The sequence below is a fragment of the Panthera tigris genome, chromosome X (assembly GCF_018350195.1).
Source record: "Panthera tigris isolate Pti1 chromosome X, P.tigris_Pti1_mat1.1, whole genome shotgun sequence".
Taxonomy (NCBI): domain Eukaryota; kingdom Metazoa; phylum Chordata; class Mammalia; order Carnivora; family Felidae; genus Panthera; species Panthera tigris.
In genome coordinates this window covers 35,839,675-35,857,235 of record NC_056677.1, presented here as the reverse complement: position 1 = coordinate 35,857,235, position 17,561 = coordinate 35,839,675, and the positions used below count along the sequence as shown (strand labels likewise).

Here is a 17,561-nt window from a genome sequence, read left to right as displayed (position 1 = left end):
AAACACTACTTAGATCTCAACATCAAAGACCTTCTGTAAACCAACTCCCACTAATCCCCTTTACAATATTATCCTGTACTCTTCCTTCACACATCAAACCAGACTACTCAGCTCTTCCCTGAAAGCACTATGCCAGGGGTGGCAAACTCAAATGCCTTCATCAATCAGAGGTACCATAAAGGAGTTAAATAGGCAGGGTATAAAGCAACAGGTGCTAGAAGCGGCTAGAAAAAACATAGCCACCTAAAGGCATTTAAATCCAGTTGTGAGTGATTACAATAAGTTCAGTGTTATGATGTGGAAACAGACTTCATCTAATATGAACAGAGGTCTGGGAGACTTTCCAGAAAACGTACTGGAAAGTGTGGCACTTTAAGTTAAAACATGAGTAGAAGCACGGGCCGAACCGTGGAGTGGTTATGAATCAAATTTAAATATTTAGACTTTATTCAAAGGCAATGGAAAGGCATAGAAAGACTTTAATAGGAAAACATGATCATGCTTGGCAAAGATCATACTGTCTGAAGTGTGGTCACCAGATTAGAATAATACTTTAGTGCTGCAGCACTAGGGTGGGAAGATTAAGGATACTGTGGTTGTGCAGGCAATGGGTGCTGGCTGCTTAGATGAGGGTGAAAGCAATATAGAGGAGGTAGAAAAGTATATGGAGTCTAACAATACAGAAGTAAAAACAACATAATGGGGAGTGAGGTTGAGGGGGAGCACTGCCAATGCCCATCTTCAATTTGTATGTATGCAGAAGTCTTACCCAAGACTCACACGTTATGTTCTGCAAAGAACCTTTACTTCTGCTCATTCTAGGTAGAAAGTAATTGTTACTCTTCTAATTCCCAGAGTACTTACTCTTCAAATTCCCAGAGTACTTTGCCTTTTATGAACCTAATTTCTGTCTCAAAGTTTCATGAGTACAAGGAACCTATCTTATTTAACTTTGGACTTTTCATTGCCAAGCACATAGTAGGGGCTCACATTAATTTGCTCATGGGTTATGATTACACCGAATACAACTGTGTAGCAGAAAGTTAGATCTCAAGAGATATGACACTGTCACAGAACTTCAGCCTTAGTCCCTTTAGCAGCAGTCTACTTCTGAGTTGCTACAGAATTAAGGGAGAAAACACATGTGGGAAATGCACTGTATATAGGTATACTGGTATACCTATAAATTTGATCTGAAGAATAGCCTCATGTAGGCAGGTCCACAATGCCATAACTGAAACTGTTGGGAGCCAGATATGTTTGGGGATTCGGATTTTAGAAAGGTAATGCCAAAAAATTATGGTCAAGTCAGGTTTGCTGTCAAATTCTTACAAACTGGAAATAAGGGATTTTGAACCTACCGTAAGTACTCAGCTATATATAAAATGATTGAAAACTCAGGGCAAGATGAGAGCCAGTACTACAGAAAATCAGATGCCTAAAGCTCAAAGAGATTTTGACCCTAGAAGACTTATTGTGTTGTTGAAGACAAAGTGACAGAGGAGAACTGAGATGAAGTGCTGTCTACAGAACTTTACTTCATTGTGTGAAATTTTGGGGAGGGGGAGAGGAAGAGGGAAATGGTTCTAATTTCCTATAAGGGGGAATTTTCATAAAGGATAGAGAGCAGAAAACCTGCAAAACCAAGTTCCTTAATACTTAGCAGCCAAGGAAGTGAAGTAAGTTCCAAATTTAGTTTCAGATTTAAAATTCAACATAGAATGAAAAATTTGCTACCTCTAGGTTTGACTTCACTATAATTGGCCAATCATCTTTCCTCTCCTCCCTCCACCCAATGCATTATTAAATAAAACCAAACTCATTCAACCTATTTTTCTTAACATACAGCGCTGTCCAATGATGATCAAGTCTTCTCAAGCAGATAGCAAGCTCAGTATTATTGGGGGGGGGGGGGGGGGGGAGGTCCTGTCAAAGGACTTTCGGAATAGGCTGTAATAGAGGTCTTCAAGGAAATTACCAAGGAACTTCTAAAATAGTAGACATTCTCAATTCACGTTACAGCATCCTATGGAATGAGCACTTTTTAAAAAGTCTTATCACTGGGTTTTATTTCAGCAACTGTTTATTCTGACTTTACATTAATTTAATCAGTGATTTCTGTCACTGCTGAATGGCATTTGAGAGAATAAAAGTGAGCATTTTGGGTCTTTTCACAAAATGCATGCAAGACAGATTAATTACATAGAACAGGGACACAAATTAGAGCTCGACTTTAAAAAATCACCTTATGAAAGTCAGGATTAGAATGACACAAGAGGATGGAAACCAGTATTTTCTACAAATCTAACTGACTTGCACAAAAAGAAGTCCGAAACAAAGTTTATGTCAATGATTAAATGATCCTGAACTGAAAACGAGGGCTTTATATAAAGTTCATCTTTATTCTCAGTATAGAACGCAGAAGTTCTTACCATAACCCTGCTTTGTGAATTTCATACTGAATCGACAATTTCTCTTAAACAAACCTGGCATGTAAGTATCCAAGATAGAATGTTAATGTCCCATTTAATTGATTTAAAGTTTATTTATTTTGAGAGACAGATGTAGGGGGAGAGCATGAGTGGCGGAGGGGCAGAGAGAGAGAGAATCCCAAGCAGGCTTTGCACTATCAGTACAGAGCCCAATGCGGGGGCTTGAGCCCATGAACAAAGATATTATGACCTGAGCCAAAATCAAGAAGCAGACGCTTAACCACCTGAGTCACCCAGGCTCCCCTGTTTAGTTTAAATCCTATAAACAAGGGGCACCTGGGTGACTCAGTCGGTTGCGTGTTCGACTTTGGCTCAGGTCATGATCTCTTGGTTGGGGAGTTTGATCCCCACGTCCGGCTCTGTGCTGACAGTTCAGAGCCTTGAGCCTGTTTCGGATTCTGTGTCTCCCTTTGTCTCTGCCCCTCCCCTGCTCATCTCTGTCTCTCTCTCAAAAATAAACATTAAAAAAAAATTCCTGTAAACCAGATTTTAAAAGAGGATTAAAATATGTACCTCACTTAGGCAAGACTAAATTCTGAAATTAGAGAAAAATTAATTGTACTCTGAGATTTAATGTTGCCATTTTGCGAGACTAAAACCAAACAAATTTAGGTCCAGGCAAAAACATAGTTAAACAAAATTTTCCTGAACATTACCATGCTGTAGAGACAATAAATATTTGATATCTGGGATAAATCCTGCCAGCATACATTTCTGTTTAACAAAAGATCAAGTTTCTTACAATTAAAAAAGACACTTACTTGCTGTGACAGTGCAACAGTAAGTCAATAATGAATGTCTGCCAAGCCTTTTCTTTACTAAGAGCATCTAAGGCTGTCGGAATCAAGGCAAAACATAATGTCATCACTTCCAATGCTTCACAGCAAACCTGTTCATCCTCCAAGTCTGGCTCATTGCCTGCATTGGTCTGTAAAATTATGGTCAGAGGCAAATTACCTAGAGATGCACTTACGAAAAATCTCATACAACTTCAAGATAGTGCTTAAAACTTACCGACTCACTTAAACCATTTGGCCTCAGCCTCTTTACCTGCAATTTGAGACCAGTTTAGAATAGTATGGAAATGACTACAATAGACAATGAAGTCTAATTCCAGTATTTTTCTACATCCCAAGGACGGAGTATTTTTCTACATCATCCAAGGAGGACACTGAGAATACCACTTGCTTTTTTGTCCTTCAGGCTTCTCAGGACCTTCTGAATAATCATTCCTTTCTCAAGAACCACTCTAGCACTGCAGAGTTAGGAACTTAGGACTAGTTCCAAAGCGTAGTGTACGTATAGTGCCGTTTTATTTGAAAGCAACGGTCTTGGCCAATCAATCATTCAGGAAGGTTTTACAATCTAAAATATGCTTCGGTAGGTAGTTATTAAATTCTAATTTGACTTTATCAAAAAGTAGTAATTACACTACATGCCTAAAATAGAATAAACATTCAAATACTAGCCCACGCACTGTACCAGACAGATGCTATAGGACTCCAACATATATCCTGGGAAAAACAGGGTGACATTGGCCATAACAAGGAGGCTCTACCGAGCTGCGAAGTTCCTACAGTTTAATTTCCTCTTCTAAATATGCATAGTGGTTATCAAAGGCAAGGTACATAGGACAGGAAATCAAAGAGTCAAACACAGACTTGCTTCTGTAAATAATTTGCTTAATTTAATCTAAGGGAAGGTCAGACATGATACCTAAATTGGCTGACACTTTCTACTTTTGACGGCTTTAAGAGAATCAAAAATATTTAAGCACCAGGATACCACAGCTGACAGTTACCTAAACGAATATTTAGGACAGAGACATTAGGACAGAAAAATGAAAGAAGAATGGAGAGAATGGGAAAAAACACATTCAACACGAGATCATTGTATCTCACCTTAGTGAGAAGTAGAAAAGGTTTCTTATTTTAAAAAAGCAGCCTCATGGCAGGATTCTGAAGTACTTTATTTCAAAAGTAAAATTTTACGGTATTCTCATCTTACCTATAGCTACCCTCTAATTTTCAGCCATTAAGATGCAAATGATTGCATTTTTAAAGATAGCAGATGTAATAATTTGGGCCTCGTGCACAATTAAACAACATTTATTTAAAAGGTAAACATTTTTGAGGTAATTCTTACCTTCTCATAAATTTTAGTGATTTCCTCATTTGGGCTAAATACTAGCTGTAGGGCCCCACATCCTGATGCCCAGATAATTTTCTGAATAGCTCTAATTACACAAATATCAGGCATATATCTTGAAGCCTGCAAGACAATAAATAATAAAAAACTGTTTGACAGAGTATTAGAGTAAGATATTAACAAGGAAAAAATGCTTCTCCTTATAAAGGAGATAGGAATGGCTATAAAGCAGTACCATTATTTTTAGGTTCCCAAATTGCTTTTGTCCTTTCCTCCCCCCCCCCCCCCCCCCATTTAACAGCAATACGAGAAATTATCTGGCCCTATACTACTTTCAGAAGAATCTTAAAATGACTACAAAGATGACCCACATCATTATACTCGTTTTTTTAACCCATGAAAAATGAAAACCAAGTCCACACAAACACCTGTATAGAATGGTCACAGCCAGAACAGGGAAATTATCCAAAAGTCCCTCGCCAAGTGTACAAATGTGGAATACTCACAATGGGATACTACTCACAGCAGTAAAGAGGAATGGACTAATCAATGGTCCACACAGCACAGACAATTCTCAATGTCATTATGCGGAGTGGAAGAAGCCAGACATGAAAGAATACACACACTGCACAAAATTCTAGAAAATGAAAACTATTCTATACTGACAAAAGATGACTGGTTACCTGGGGTTAAGGAGTAGAGGAAAGAAGGACTGCAAAGGGGAATACAGAGCAATGGAAATGATGGTGGACTTAAACATACATGCATTTGTCAAAATTGAATTACATACTTTAAGGATGCTGTTTATTGTACATGAAGAGGATTCTAACTGGAAAGTACTAACATTGATATTAGATAAAATTCATATTAAGGGAACTCTAGAGTGAGACAGTGACTAAAGTGGGCCTAGGAAAACTGAGCCCTAAATTGTGATAAGGGTTATTTCTTAATTAAACAGAGGGTCAAAAGTGGGAAGAAACAAACCTTGCAGGATTTCAGAGCTTAAAAACTTTAATACTAACCTCATCAGATATTTGCTGAGCAAGACGAATTGACACATTTCTAAGCATGCATTCAGATGATGGATTAGGAATGCTCTGAAGGGCACTTTGTAGCACCACAGCTTGATCATGAGTAACTTGGTTGACCTGAAAAAACATAACCATTTTACCTGGAAGTAAGTTGTGCAGAGCTCCCATCCATCACCACTCCCTCAAGATGACCCCCCTTCCATATATACATACACATTGGAGAACCACAGGGACTTACACAAAAAGTCCATCTTGCAAACAATGTGGGCTTCCACTTTTTCTTGTGCTACTTAGTGCTACATGTCCCTCTGCAAATGCCCATTCTAGCTCAATTCAACTTGTGTCTCTACATCTGGGCTCAGCGTAACTTGTAGAGGTAAGAGATAAACTGAAGTGATGGTTCCACAACCCTATCTAGAGGCTCAATAAATTACTCCATGTCTCTTACGTGCATGCTCCTGGGAGACCCTGCTCCCAGTTCCCCTGGTCATCATTTGTCTTCTTTGAAAACGAGAAACATTAAGGAATTTTCATAACAGAATAAAATTACCAATGTATGAAAGGTACCACTGTTCTATTTAATAGTATAACCGAGTTTTTAAACCTATTTAAAAAACTCGTACTTATTAGCCAGGCCATTCTGACTGCCTTTCAAGTTAACTCCTTTTCTCTATGTTGTAGGAAATACTTAGTATTTAAGACATGTCTGTTTTACTAAGTTTGCCTTTAGCTCCTTAATAAACTGTGTGTTCCTTGAGATTAGAGACTATTATTTATAAACCTTTGTATCTACAGTGGCATATTTTCTGAATAAATCTTGGGAGAAAAGTGAAAGTGTAATCACTTTCTGCGTACTTCATTAAGCACCTGTGTCAAGGACCATGGTTTGAATCTGTTTATCTTAATATAGAAGCACTATTTTTTATCCCAACCAACATGGGACCCTAAAAAACAATATAAACTTAGGCCATTTGTTTTTCTTTACTGTTTTAAAGGAAAACTTCTTACATATACAAGAGGGGAGAGAACAGTATTATAAACTCTCACATACCCACAGCCCAGCTTCGATAATTATGAAAGAAGGACCAAGAGTGTTTTATCTAACCACTCCCTATCACTTTCCAATCCCTCCAACACCAGAATTATTTTGAAGCAAATCCTGGATATCATATAGTTTCATCTGTAATATATCAGCAATTATTTTTTTAAATGTTTATTTTGAGAGAGAATGAGTAGGGGAGGGGCAGAGAGAGAGAGGGAGAGAGAATTCCAAGCACACTCCATGCTCAGCACAGAGCCCAACACCAGGCTGGATCTCATGATCTCATGGTTCATGAGCCAAAGTCAAGAGTCAGAAGCTCAATGGAATGAGCCACCCAGGTGCTCCTCAGCAATTATTAAAAACAAAAAGGGAGGGGCACTTCCTTTAAAACATAACCACAATATCATTATCACACCTAAAACAATTATAAATGCTATTTTCACGATATATATTACTCGGTATCACAGATTTATCATATTACAGATCTAATCAATATTCCAATTCCCTGATTAAGACCTAAGCCATTTACAAAAGAAAGAATCTATATTCCTGAAGGTTTTATCTTCTTTGGCCACTTATGATGAATACAGAAGACCTCAAATTTTAGTCAGAATGAAGTGGAGCAAGGATACCACCAAGGCAAAGACAGATTAAGAATAAGTTCAGACCTGAAGGTTAAGCCTATCAAGATGGGAAGAGAGGCTGGCCACAGGCTAAGTCAATTACAACTTTCTTATTACCAACTGTATCTTCATATATCTGCTAGCTACAAATTAATAAGAGATTCATATGCAGTTTTTATCAGGTTTAAAATAGCTGAAAGTCAAACAAAGTTTAAAGGAACAGGGAGGAATTGTACTCTTAAAATTAGAGGATAGTCAGTAAAAAGCACTTTCACTTTCAATACAAATATCATTTAATAGAAGAAAACCTTTAAAATAGGGTACCACTGGAAAGGAACTTGAAACATTCTGAATCACCTCTGAACTCAAACTTTAAAAATTACTATTACTATAAAGACATTTTTAAAAAGTCTATTACCGATGTCATGGGATTCACGCCTTCTACACCTGGCTGACAAGCTTCTGCCACAGCTCGAACGTGGCCATAGCCAATGGCAGTTAGCAACAGTTTGGCTATTTTAAGAGCATTGAGGTAAGCACCCCTTCGAGTTTCCATATCTGCATTTGGTAGGAAGTTATTTCTGGTTAGCATGCTCAGGACAAGGGGTAGGCCACCACTTTTTAAGAAGTGAAACTGAAAATCAGAGGAATCATCAGCCAGAGGTGCACCAGCAGGCATTAACAAGGCATAGACTACCTGGAAAAAGAAAAGAACTATATTAAAAGGGTTTAAAAAGGTAATTTCTATTTTCCCTATCATCATTGTGAAGAAATTCTTGACCATTTGAAAAATTTTTCATTATAAATTGTATCCACGTTCTTCACAATACCATGTAAAAGGTCAAGTTCAAAGAACATGAAGTAAATTCAAAAGGGAAAAAACTAACCTCTGTTAGGTATAGCACTTGTGAGGCTGAAGGACCAAAGAAAAGCGAGTCAAGAGATGGACTAAGGCTGCTTTCTCCAAGTTTGGCATGGTCTAAACAAATAGCTCTTAATTTTTCTATTGTTGTGCTATCTGTAAGAAAACAGGAGATATGGTCTAAAAACATAATTCATGCATTCATAGTACTTCACTTTTGTATTTTGAAGACTACTTTAATATGGCATAACAATCAATTCACTGAATTACAGGCTCATACTTCTCAAGAAATAGCCAGATCTGGATTAAAAAATAATAATAATAAACATTACAATGAACCAGGACTCTCTAATCAGTCAACCCAAACATGAGGCAGTCTCCACTAAAAGATCTCAAATCAACATGCCTCTTCAGCCAGTGGAAACCTAAAAAATACAGTACACTTCAAAAGGAAGTAATTCTTATTGAAAAGAACAAGATAAAAAATGAGAAGCCCTTCCTTCCAACTTCTCTATTATTAACCTTTATGACACTATCCGCTAACTGGTTTATTTTCCTGAAAGGGGCTTAGTGGTTACCTTAGAAACTGAACTTTAACAGGAAAGATGGGAAGGAAAAAAAAAAAGGAACATAGGGACCCTCCACCTAACACAACTTCACCTTTATGAAAAGAGGCAAAAAGCAAAAATAGCACTCAGTGTTTATTCTGCAGAGAACTGTTAAAGAGGCAGCATACAGCCCTGAGCAGCGAGAGTGGCCACGCCAAGCTCCTTCCCTGGGAACTACACTCAGCATCTCAGCATCAAGCCGCCAGAGCTTCGAGCTGCCTCTGTGAGTGAGCATCTATGCTCTTTCTTAATTTGTGCATCTGTTAAAACAAGATGTGCCCTTAGGTATCAGAAAAGCCTAAGAGGTTAACTGGGAACACTCAAAAATTTTTCCACATAAATGGTAAATGCCTCTTTGCTTTATACCAGTTTTGGCTTATAAAAGTTTTCATAGGAATACTCTACTTTGGAGTAGCAGGAGAAACTTGTAATGATTAATGTTAACCTCAAAGCAAGCACAGTTTTTTTTTTTTTTTCCCTTCATGGTATTAAAATACAAGTTTCTTTTACATCATAGTGAAAAGACAGTTAAAAAAAAATACCATGATACAATTTGGCATTGGCTACCAAACATTCACACTTAAGAATAGTCCATCAACTTTAGAACGTACTTTACTGTTTGCAAATTTTTATATAAATTCTAGTTAACATACAGTGTAATATTGGTTTCAAGAGCAGAATTTAGTGATTTATCACTTACATACAACATCCAGTGCTCATCCCAACAAGTGTCCATCTTAATGCCCATCACCCATTGAACCCACCCCTCACCCACCTCCCTCCATCAACACTGTTTGTTCTCTATCATTAAGAGTCTCTTACGGTTTGCTAAGAAGTACTCTGTTGATCAAATTATCTCCCAAGTAATTAAATGCGCTATGATTAAAACACCACTTGATAAGTAAGATTGCTTTAAAAAAATTAAAAGCTTTTTTGAAGAATAAAGATCTATTACTATAATTTCCATAGCCTAGAAATACCTTACCAAAAAAAATCTTCAGTTTGTTTTACAATTGGTTTTCCCTTTTCTGAAGAGATACTGACATATAATGTACCTAAAATATTAACTTATCAAACATCTGTGAATAGCTTCTCAGGTCATTAAATAGTCATCCCCTGTATTATTTTTAAAGATTTATTTTAAAAAATTATTTAGTTATTTGGTGACAGAGAGTGATCAAGCAAGCGTGAGCAGGGAAGGGAGAGAGGGAGAGAGGGAGAGAGGGAGAGAGGGAGAGAGGGAGAGAGGGAGAGAGGGAGAGAGGGAGAGGGGGGGAGAGGGGGGGAGAGGGGGAGGGGGAGGGGGAGGGGGAGGGGGAGGGGGAGGGGGAGGGGGAGGGGGAGGGGGAAAATCCCAAGAAGGCTCTGCATTGTTAGTGCAGAGCCCGACGCAGGGCTCGAACCCACAAACTGTGAGATCATGACCTGAGCCGAGATCAGGAGTTGGAAGCTTAACTGACTGAGCCACCCAGGTGCCCCTTCCCCTGTATTATTTTAACTGGTGAGTAAAAGGACATTGTGTCATTTTACCAGTTGCATATTATTAGGCATTTAGGTTGTTTCCAATATATATATTTTTTAAACACTCAAGATCCTAGCAGCTAAATCTTCCAATTATTTATTTCATCAGGAATAAATCCTGCAAGCAGAATCGCCAACGTCCAAGACCTCTGCATATATCATCAAATTGCTTTCTAAAAAACAAATTCATATGCTGTATGAGAATGTCTTGCTTGGTTTAAAAATATTGAGTGAAGGATGAAGGCAAAAGGGAGTAGGAGGAAATACAAACTAAGAAAAAGCAGTGAATACTAAGCAAATCATTTAATGTTGCATTATGTTATTCACCTGTGCTATGTAAACCAAATGATCATTAGTGGCTATTCCAACTATAGCATTCTTCAATCTAAATGATCTCAGATGCCCAATGATATGCAAAGCTCATTTCACACAACATGGAAAACGGAGAAAAATTTAAACCATCCACAATCCTGTCATCCAGATATAGTTAAGATTTTAGTTTATTCCCTTGTCTTTCAAAAAGATACCTAAACCTAATCAATTATATGTTGCAGTGGATTATTAAAATGTATAGAAAACGCACAGTAACACAGAGTTATAACAGTATAAATGCCAACTGCCTGCATGTGAAACCTAGAACTGTCGTTTAAGCTACATGTCCCTAGTCAAGTAACTTAATAGCTGGGTCTCGGTTTCCCCATCTTTAAAATATAGATTAAAAATAGTTAATAGCTTCATAGGGATGTTGTGAGGCTTCAATGAGCTAATAAATATGAAGTGCTTATAATGGATTCCAACATATTTTAAGATATTAATTAGACCAAACTAGCGGGAAAAAAGGAAGCACTGAATAGGAAAAGCAACTCATTGTGCTTCGTAAAGCTGTGTACATTTTAACCACCCAGTATGAAGGAAGAATCTGTTTTCCTGGTGCATGTAGGGAAAGGACACAGGAACTCCTGAGTACAGTCTAAATTACAAGAGATTAAATTACCTACACAGAGAAGACTGGAGAACATTCTAAGTTTAACAGCAACCCATACCGGAGGCACCTGACTTCAGGCAGATTCAGAATGAATGAAGAGAGGTAAAGCTGATGGCTTGGAAAAAAGCTATTAATTCCATCTTGGTGTTCTCCCCCTTTAAAATATATGCAGCAAGTGTGTACAAACACTAAATGATTATCTGCGTCCTTTCTTAAAGGAAGGAGAGCACGTGCACAAGCAGGTGTTTATGTGCATGTAGCAACCATAGTCACAGTGAGTTCAACATTTTGTTGAATACTCATTAAGTATCAGTCATTAGGCAATAGGTTTTCCATATGCCACTCATGTAATCCCTGTAATCCCATGAAATAGTTATTAGCCCAGTTACTTAAATAAGGAAGTTTTGAAAGACAAAGAAAACATGTTGAAGGCATGGAATAGCAACTTGAATCAGAACTTGAACTCAAGTCCATCTGTGTCCAAAGCCTGATTTGTCTACTGTAATATGAATATGGAAAGGTCTACTGGCCTTTTCAAATTTAGGTACTATACTTTGAAATAGGAAAAAAACACTCTTGCTTGAGCTACTGGCAAGAGCTCACTCTGTGGTGGCATTATGCGCAAATCATGAGATCGGAGATTCTAGGGTGTTTTCAAGTACGCTGTGAAGGATGACTCTGCATACATAAAGCAACAGTAACTGTTACTCAAACACTGGTAAATAAGACAATACAAATCCTAAATAATACAACAGGTAAGGGTTAAGGATTAAATTAAATGGTTGAGAGAAGCTTTAGTTAAGAACCTAAATACTTGAACTGATTATGTCTCATAGGAATCAGAAAACAAGACGGGAAATGTCAACATGATGTTTGCTTTAGAAAAAGGAGATAATGGTAACACAACGCAGTTTTAACAATTACCTGGGACAATTATTGAACTGTTTTTATCAGCAATGAATCCACAAACCACACCACAAAGAGAATGATTACAAAATATACAATATCAAAAGGACATACAAATAGGAGATGAAGAAACATTAGAAAGATATGAACAAATCAAATCATTGAAGGTATAGAGGAGATGGAAGACAGATAATCTGGCTTCGATGAACCAGGAAGCACTTGTGAGGGGAAGAGGGTACTTAGTAAGTTAATGCGCCCACTGAATCCTAGAAAAGCTAAGAATATGAAAACAATAGGTAGTTGGGAAAGAAGAGATGAATCAAAGACCAAACCAAAGTTGCTGAAGTCTGCATACATAAGCCATGCCCCATCCCAACAACAAATTGATGAAAATGGGAAGAAAACAGCTCAGAAATGTAGAGACAGATACAAATATGAAATGGCGAGAGACCAAGAAGCTGGAGTAGGACCAGTATGAACCCGTGTTTTTTCCTAATAGAGACAGACACAGAAACTGATAGAGATGTGCATTAACTTCCTCAATTTAATGAAAAGGCCTAGAAACAAGATACCCCAGTATTAAACCCAATTTAGTTCTCAGATTTTGTTCCTAAATATCCTCTATCATCACTGAAAGGAGAAATGGCTGACTACAGGGCTAGGATAAAGTACTAGATGAGCTGCAAAGTATCTTTTACCAGAAAGTAATAACATACTCAAATAATGATGAGGCTATATAACAAGGCATTAGGTCCATCCAATGACCACATCTGGGACAACTGAACATCAAAATCAGTTATGATTATAATAGCTATAACCCAACAGGGTTATATATACATATAAAACACAACAAATGGGGTTCTACTTTGCCAACCAATAAACGAAGAAAGAAAAATCAAGTAAAACGAAATCACCATGTTGTAACCATCACAGGAAGAACCCATTCAGGCAATCATCACAAAGAATGGTAAAACAAGTAAAAGTTTGATGAGGAAAAAGTTACAGGGTCTCAAAACATCTCTCCAAAAACAGGCAAAATAACTTTACATTGGAGAAACCTGACAGGTATCAATTAAGTGATCTTGGATAATGTCACCAATAAAGGACTAATGGACATGTGCCTCCTGATAGAATGCTCTTAGAAAGACAGAGCATCACATAAGTGGTACTGACAAAATGTACAACCTGTATATAACCATCAGGAAACAGACAAAACCCCAAACAAACACATTCAACACCACTGATCCATGCTTTTCAAAACCGTCTAAGTCATAAAAGACAAAGACTGAGAAACTGCTCCAGATTAAAGATACCAACGAATGATGCAATATAAGAACCTAAATTGGACCCTCAACCAGAAAACACTGTTGTAAGGTTCATTATTGGGAAAATGTGTGTAAGGTCTGTAAATTATAATAAATTATCAATGCTATATATTTTCTGATACTGTGGTAGTATTAAGAGAATGTCCTTGTTCTTAGAAAGCAATACGTATTCAGGGATAAAAAGATACGGTATCTACAACTTGTTCTCCAAAGGAGATCATCAATCTCTGATGCAGATGAGAGAGAGAGATGTAACAACTATAGCAAAATGTTAACAACTATTGAATCTGGGGAAGGGAAGATTGTACTATTCTTTGTAAGTTTGAAGTTATTTCAATAAGAATAACAGGTTTTTTAAATGCTTATTTTATTTATTAAGAATTTTTTTTTCAATGTTCTGAGAGAGAAACAAGAGTATGAGTGGGGGAGGGGCAGAGGCAGAGAGAGGAGGAGGCACAGAATCGGAAGCAGGCTCCAGGCTCTGAGCTGTCAGCACAGAGCCCGACGCGGGGCTTGAACTCATGAATGCTGAGACCACGACCTGAGCCAAATTCAGAAGCTTAACCAACTGAGCCAACCAGGTACCCCTTTAATGTTTATTTTTGAGGGGAGGGAGGGGCAAAGATAGAGGGGTACAGAGGATCTGAAGTGGGCTGTGCGTGGACAGCAGAGAATCTAATGCGGGGCTTGAACTCACTAACTGTGAGATAGTGACCTGAGCTGAAGTTGGATGCTTAACCAACTGAGCCACCAAGAGGCCCCAGAAAAAGTTTTTAATAGGAAAAAGGGACTCTACAAAAAGCAGAGACAAGCAGGGAACAGAATACAATAATGTATCTACCAGTAATAGCTTTCAGGGTAATAAGTACAGTCTGTTAGGTTGTAACACTTCTTTCTAAAACCCCAATTAGCTCACATTCAAATGGCAAACAAAAGGGTGTCAGTATGATGTGAAAGGTGAGCTTGCTCACATGTGATTTCTCCCAGACAATGGGAGCCAGTATAGCAGAAGAAGAAGTGTAACTTTTAAGAACAACCAAACCCAAACCCAACTAACCAAAAACCCCTTGGCCTGGCAGCTGTGCAGGACGAAGCCCTTTTAACTTTTTAGGAAAATGAAAAGTGAGCACCTTCCCCGGTACACTCCCAGCCTTTCATGACTCTTGGCAGGCTTTACTTGGTTCTGTGCCCACTTTAATGGTAGCTCATCTGTCTCTGAGCTCCACTTCCATCTTTATTATAATCTCAGCACTATCAACTCATCAATTTCTATTGTTCCCATGTCTTTTATGAAGACTCTTGAGGCAGTCTTCAGCCATACTCAACTATCTGGTGGGCTGTTCAAGTTATCTCTGAAGACACTAATTATTTTTACTCGTGCTATTTAAACTCTATGTGACAGGGCTGCCTAGTCTAGCATATTACAGCCCAAGCAGGGTGAAGAAGACATTCATGGAGGAGGGGAGAAAAAAAAATAAGAAAAAAATCAAGAAAGGCCCAAGATATAGGAACCTGAGAATAGGGATCCTGCCATAGAAAGAAACCACCAGATATGAGGAGGAGGAGGAGGAGGAGCAGGAAGACGAGGAAGAGGAAAAGCTCTAGAAAATAGTGAAACCTAACAGATTATATAATGCAAATAATAATGGGAACTTATTTTGAGAAGTTACTAGAAGATATGTGGGATGAACTAGTGATAGGTGTATAGAAAATTAAGAAAACGAAAAGAGGAAATCATTAAATCCAGAACAAAGTTGTCAGTAATCCAGGCAAACTACTTTTCACCAAATGTAAATCTACATTTTAGTGTCCCAGTTAGTGGTGGACTCGACCACGTGACCCTGAGATCAAGAGTTGCATATTCTCTCAAATGAGCCAGCCAGGTGCTCCTTTAGTGTCAATTTTAGATAAGAATTCAAGCAAAAATGGGGAGGATGTGAGAATAATGTTTTCATCTCCGTAAAAAACTCAGTAGGTATCCAAAATTGATACATACAGTTTAAGAGATTTATAGACATAATAGCAATATCCATATACAAGAAAAGAGTTGCACGTTAAAGTGGTTGTCTCTAAGGAATAAAAAAGGAGCAGTGCCACAGAGGACACATGGCCCATAGTACGGTGCAGAGGTCAGCACGTTTTTTCTGTAAAGAGCCAGACAGTAAATATTTAAGGCTTTGCAGGCCATAGCATGTTGGCCACAACTACAGAGCTCTACGGTTTTAAAACAAAAGCAGCCACAGATAGTATATAAGTGAATGGGCATGGCTGTACACTGATAAAAGTTTGTTTAGGACACTAAAATGTAAATTTCATACAATTTACATAAGCTATAAAATGGTATTCTCTTAATTTTCTCCCCCCACCTATTTAAAAATGTAAAAACCATCCTTGGTTCCTGGGCCATACAAAAGCAGGCAGTGGGCTGTATTTTGCCATTTCCTGACACGGTATTCTATACCACAAAGTATGTTCCATCTAGAAACAGAATTTATTAATATACCACATTATTGTCCAGCATGTACTTCACGAACATTATACATATAAAAAAAAATTCTTACCTGGCGGCATAAGTTTCATAAGTACTCTTGCTCCATCTCTAAGAGGCGGCATATTTAGGCTGCTACCTAAGTCTGCAACTTGCCAAAGGAAAGAGATGTATCTGGGATGTAGTGACATAATCTAGAATACACAATACACAAAATATTGACCTATAAATTATACGTCCCCCAATAAAAGAACCCCCAAATAAATTAATTTCCAGTTTTGTTTATTTCATTTCTACTCTCTAAAAAGGCCTGCCTTACCCATCTTCCCACCTGTATAAATCCTTCACAATGCAGACTGAATATATTACCCGAGCCATCTTCGGTAATTTCTGTGTGACAGCTCTTTTAATATTTTGTTACATTATTTCTCTCATGCCTACAAGTTAGACTCTATACATACAAAAGGCTGTCATGCCTGCTAATAAATTCCTAATTCAATTGTTGTAGGGGGCCAATTCTTCTGACACTGGAGTGGCTGGTTATCACCATAGCCATTAAAATTTTCTTGGGGAGGGGAAGTAAGAGAGGAATCAGGGTTTCTTAACATACGAGATATGTAACTGACTTGAGAAAGATTACAGACATTTTCCTACAGAAACAGTTGTGAAGAAAGGGTTCATTTCTGTGGTACAAATACAAAATACAGTGGTAGTTTTCTAAGTTTATATATTCAATAGTTATAATTACGCTGTATAATAGATAATTTTATGTAAACATATTATTGTATCTAAAGGGAAATTTTTTTTTTTAAGGTTTACTTAATTTTGAGAGCGCAACCATGAGTGGGGGGGGGGGGGGAGATCTATTCTGAAGCTGATGGTTAACTATACAGTTCTTTGATATTTTGCTTCATTAAACTAAGCTTCTCAACAAAAAAGAACTATTCTGTATATAGCTAGAGCCCTTGAACAACATGGGTTTAAACTGCACAGGTTCACTTACACAGATTTTTTTCCCAGAAGTACAGTAAATGTTTTCTCTTTATGATTTTAACATTTTCTTTTCTGTAGCTTATTGTAAAAATACAGTATATAATACATACATTCAGTATAAAACAGTGAAAACACAATAAACAATACCTGTAACATATGAAATAACATGTTCATCAACTGTTCATGTTGCTGGTAAGGCCTCCAGTCAGCACTAGGCTATGAATAGTTAAGTTTTGGGGGAGTTTTGAAGTTATACGTGAATTTTCCACTGCATGGGGGGCAGGGAGCAGGTGGTTGATACAAGGTCAAACCTTATTTCTTTACTCTCAAAGAACCTCGCATAATGCCTTGCATACAGTAACTCAAAACCATCTACTCACCACCCCAGGCAAACAGCTTTCCACTTCTGGATTGGGACCATCACTGTAATGATTCCCATGGTTTCCAGGAGATCCAGTTGAGGAATCAGAAGAGCTATCAGGGCTTGAAGGCATATTGGAACTTATTTGTGTAAGTTTGGCTGTAATTAGCTGAAAA

At 37.8% G+C, this 17,561-nt stretch overlaps 1 protein-coding gene across 3 annotated transcripts in view; it reads right to left on the bottom strand.

Annotated features, from left to right (window-relative positions):
• The window catches only part of USP9X (ubiquitin specific peptidase 9 X-linked), a 154,308-nt gene that overhangs the window by 36,625 nt on the left and 100,122 nt on the right, over window positions 1-17,561 (bottom strand). For all 3 annotated transcript variants that reach the window (XM_042974466.1, XM_042974465.1, XM_042974467.1), the window contains exons 20-26: window positions 17,405-17,554; window positions 16,105-16,225; window positions 8,224-8,354; window positions 7,755-8,033; window positions 5,663-5,788; window positions 4,638-4,763; window positions 3,254-3,420 (exon numbers count right to left, since the gene is read on the bottom strand). In XM_042974466.1, the coding sequence (XP_042830400.1) occupies window positions 3,254-3,420; window positions 4,638-4,763; window positions 5,663-5,788; window positions 7,755-8,033; window positions 8,224-8,354; window positions 16,105-16,225; window positions 17,405-17,554 (1,100 nt within the window). The remainder of the gene's footprint in view (window positions 1-3,253; window positions 3,421-4,637; window positions 4,764-5,662; window positions 5,789-7,754; window positions 8,034-8,223; window positions 8,355-16,104; window positions 16,226-17,404; window positions 17,555-17,561) is intronic.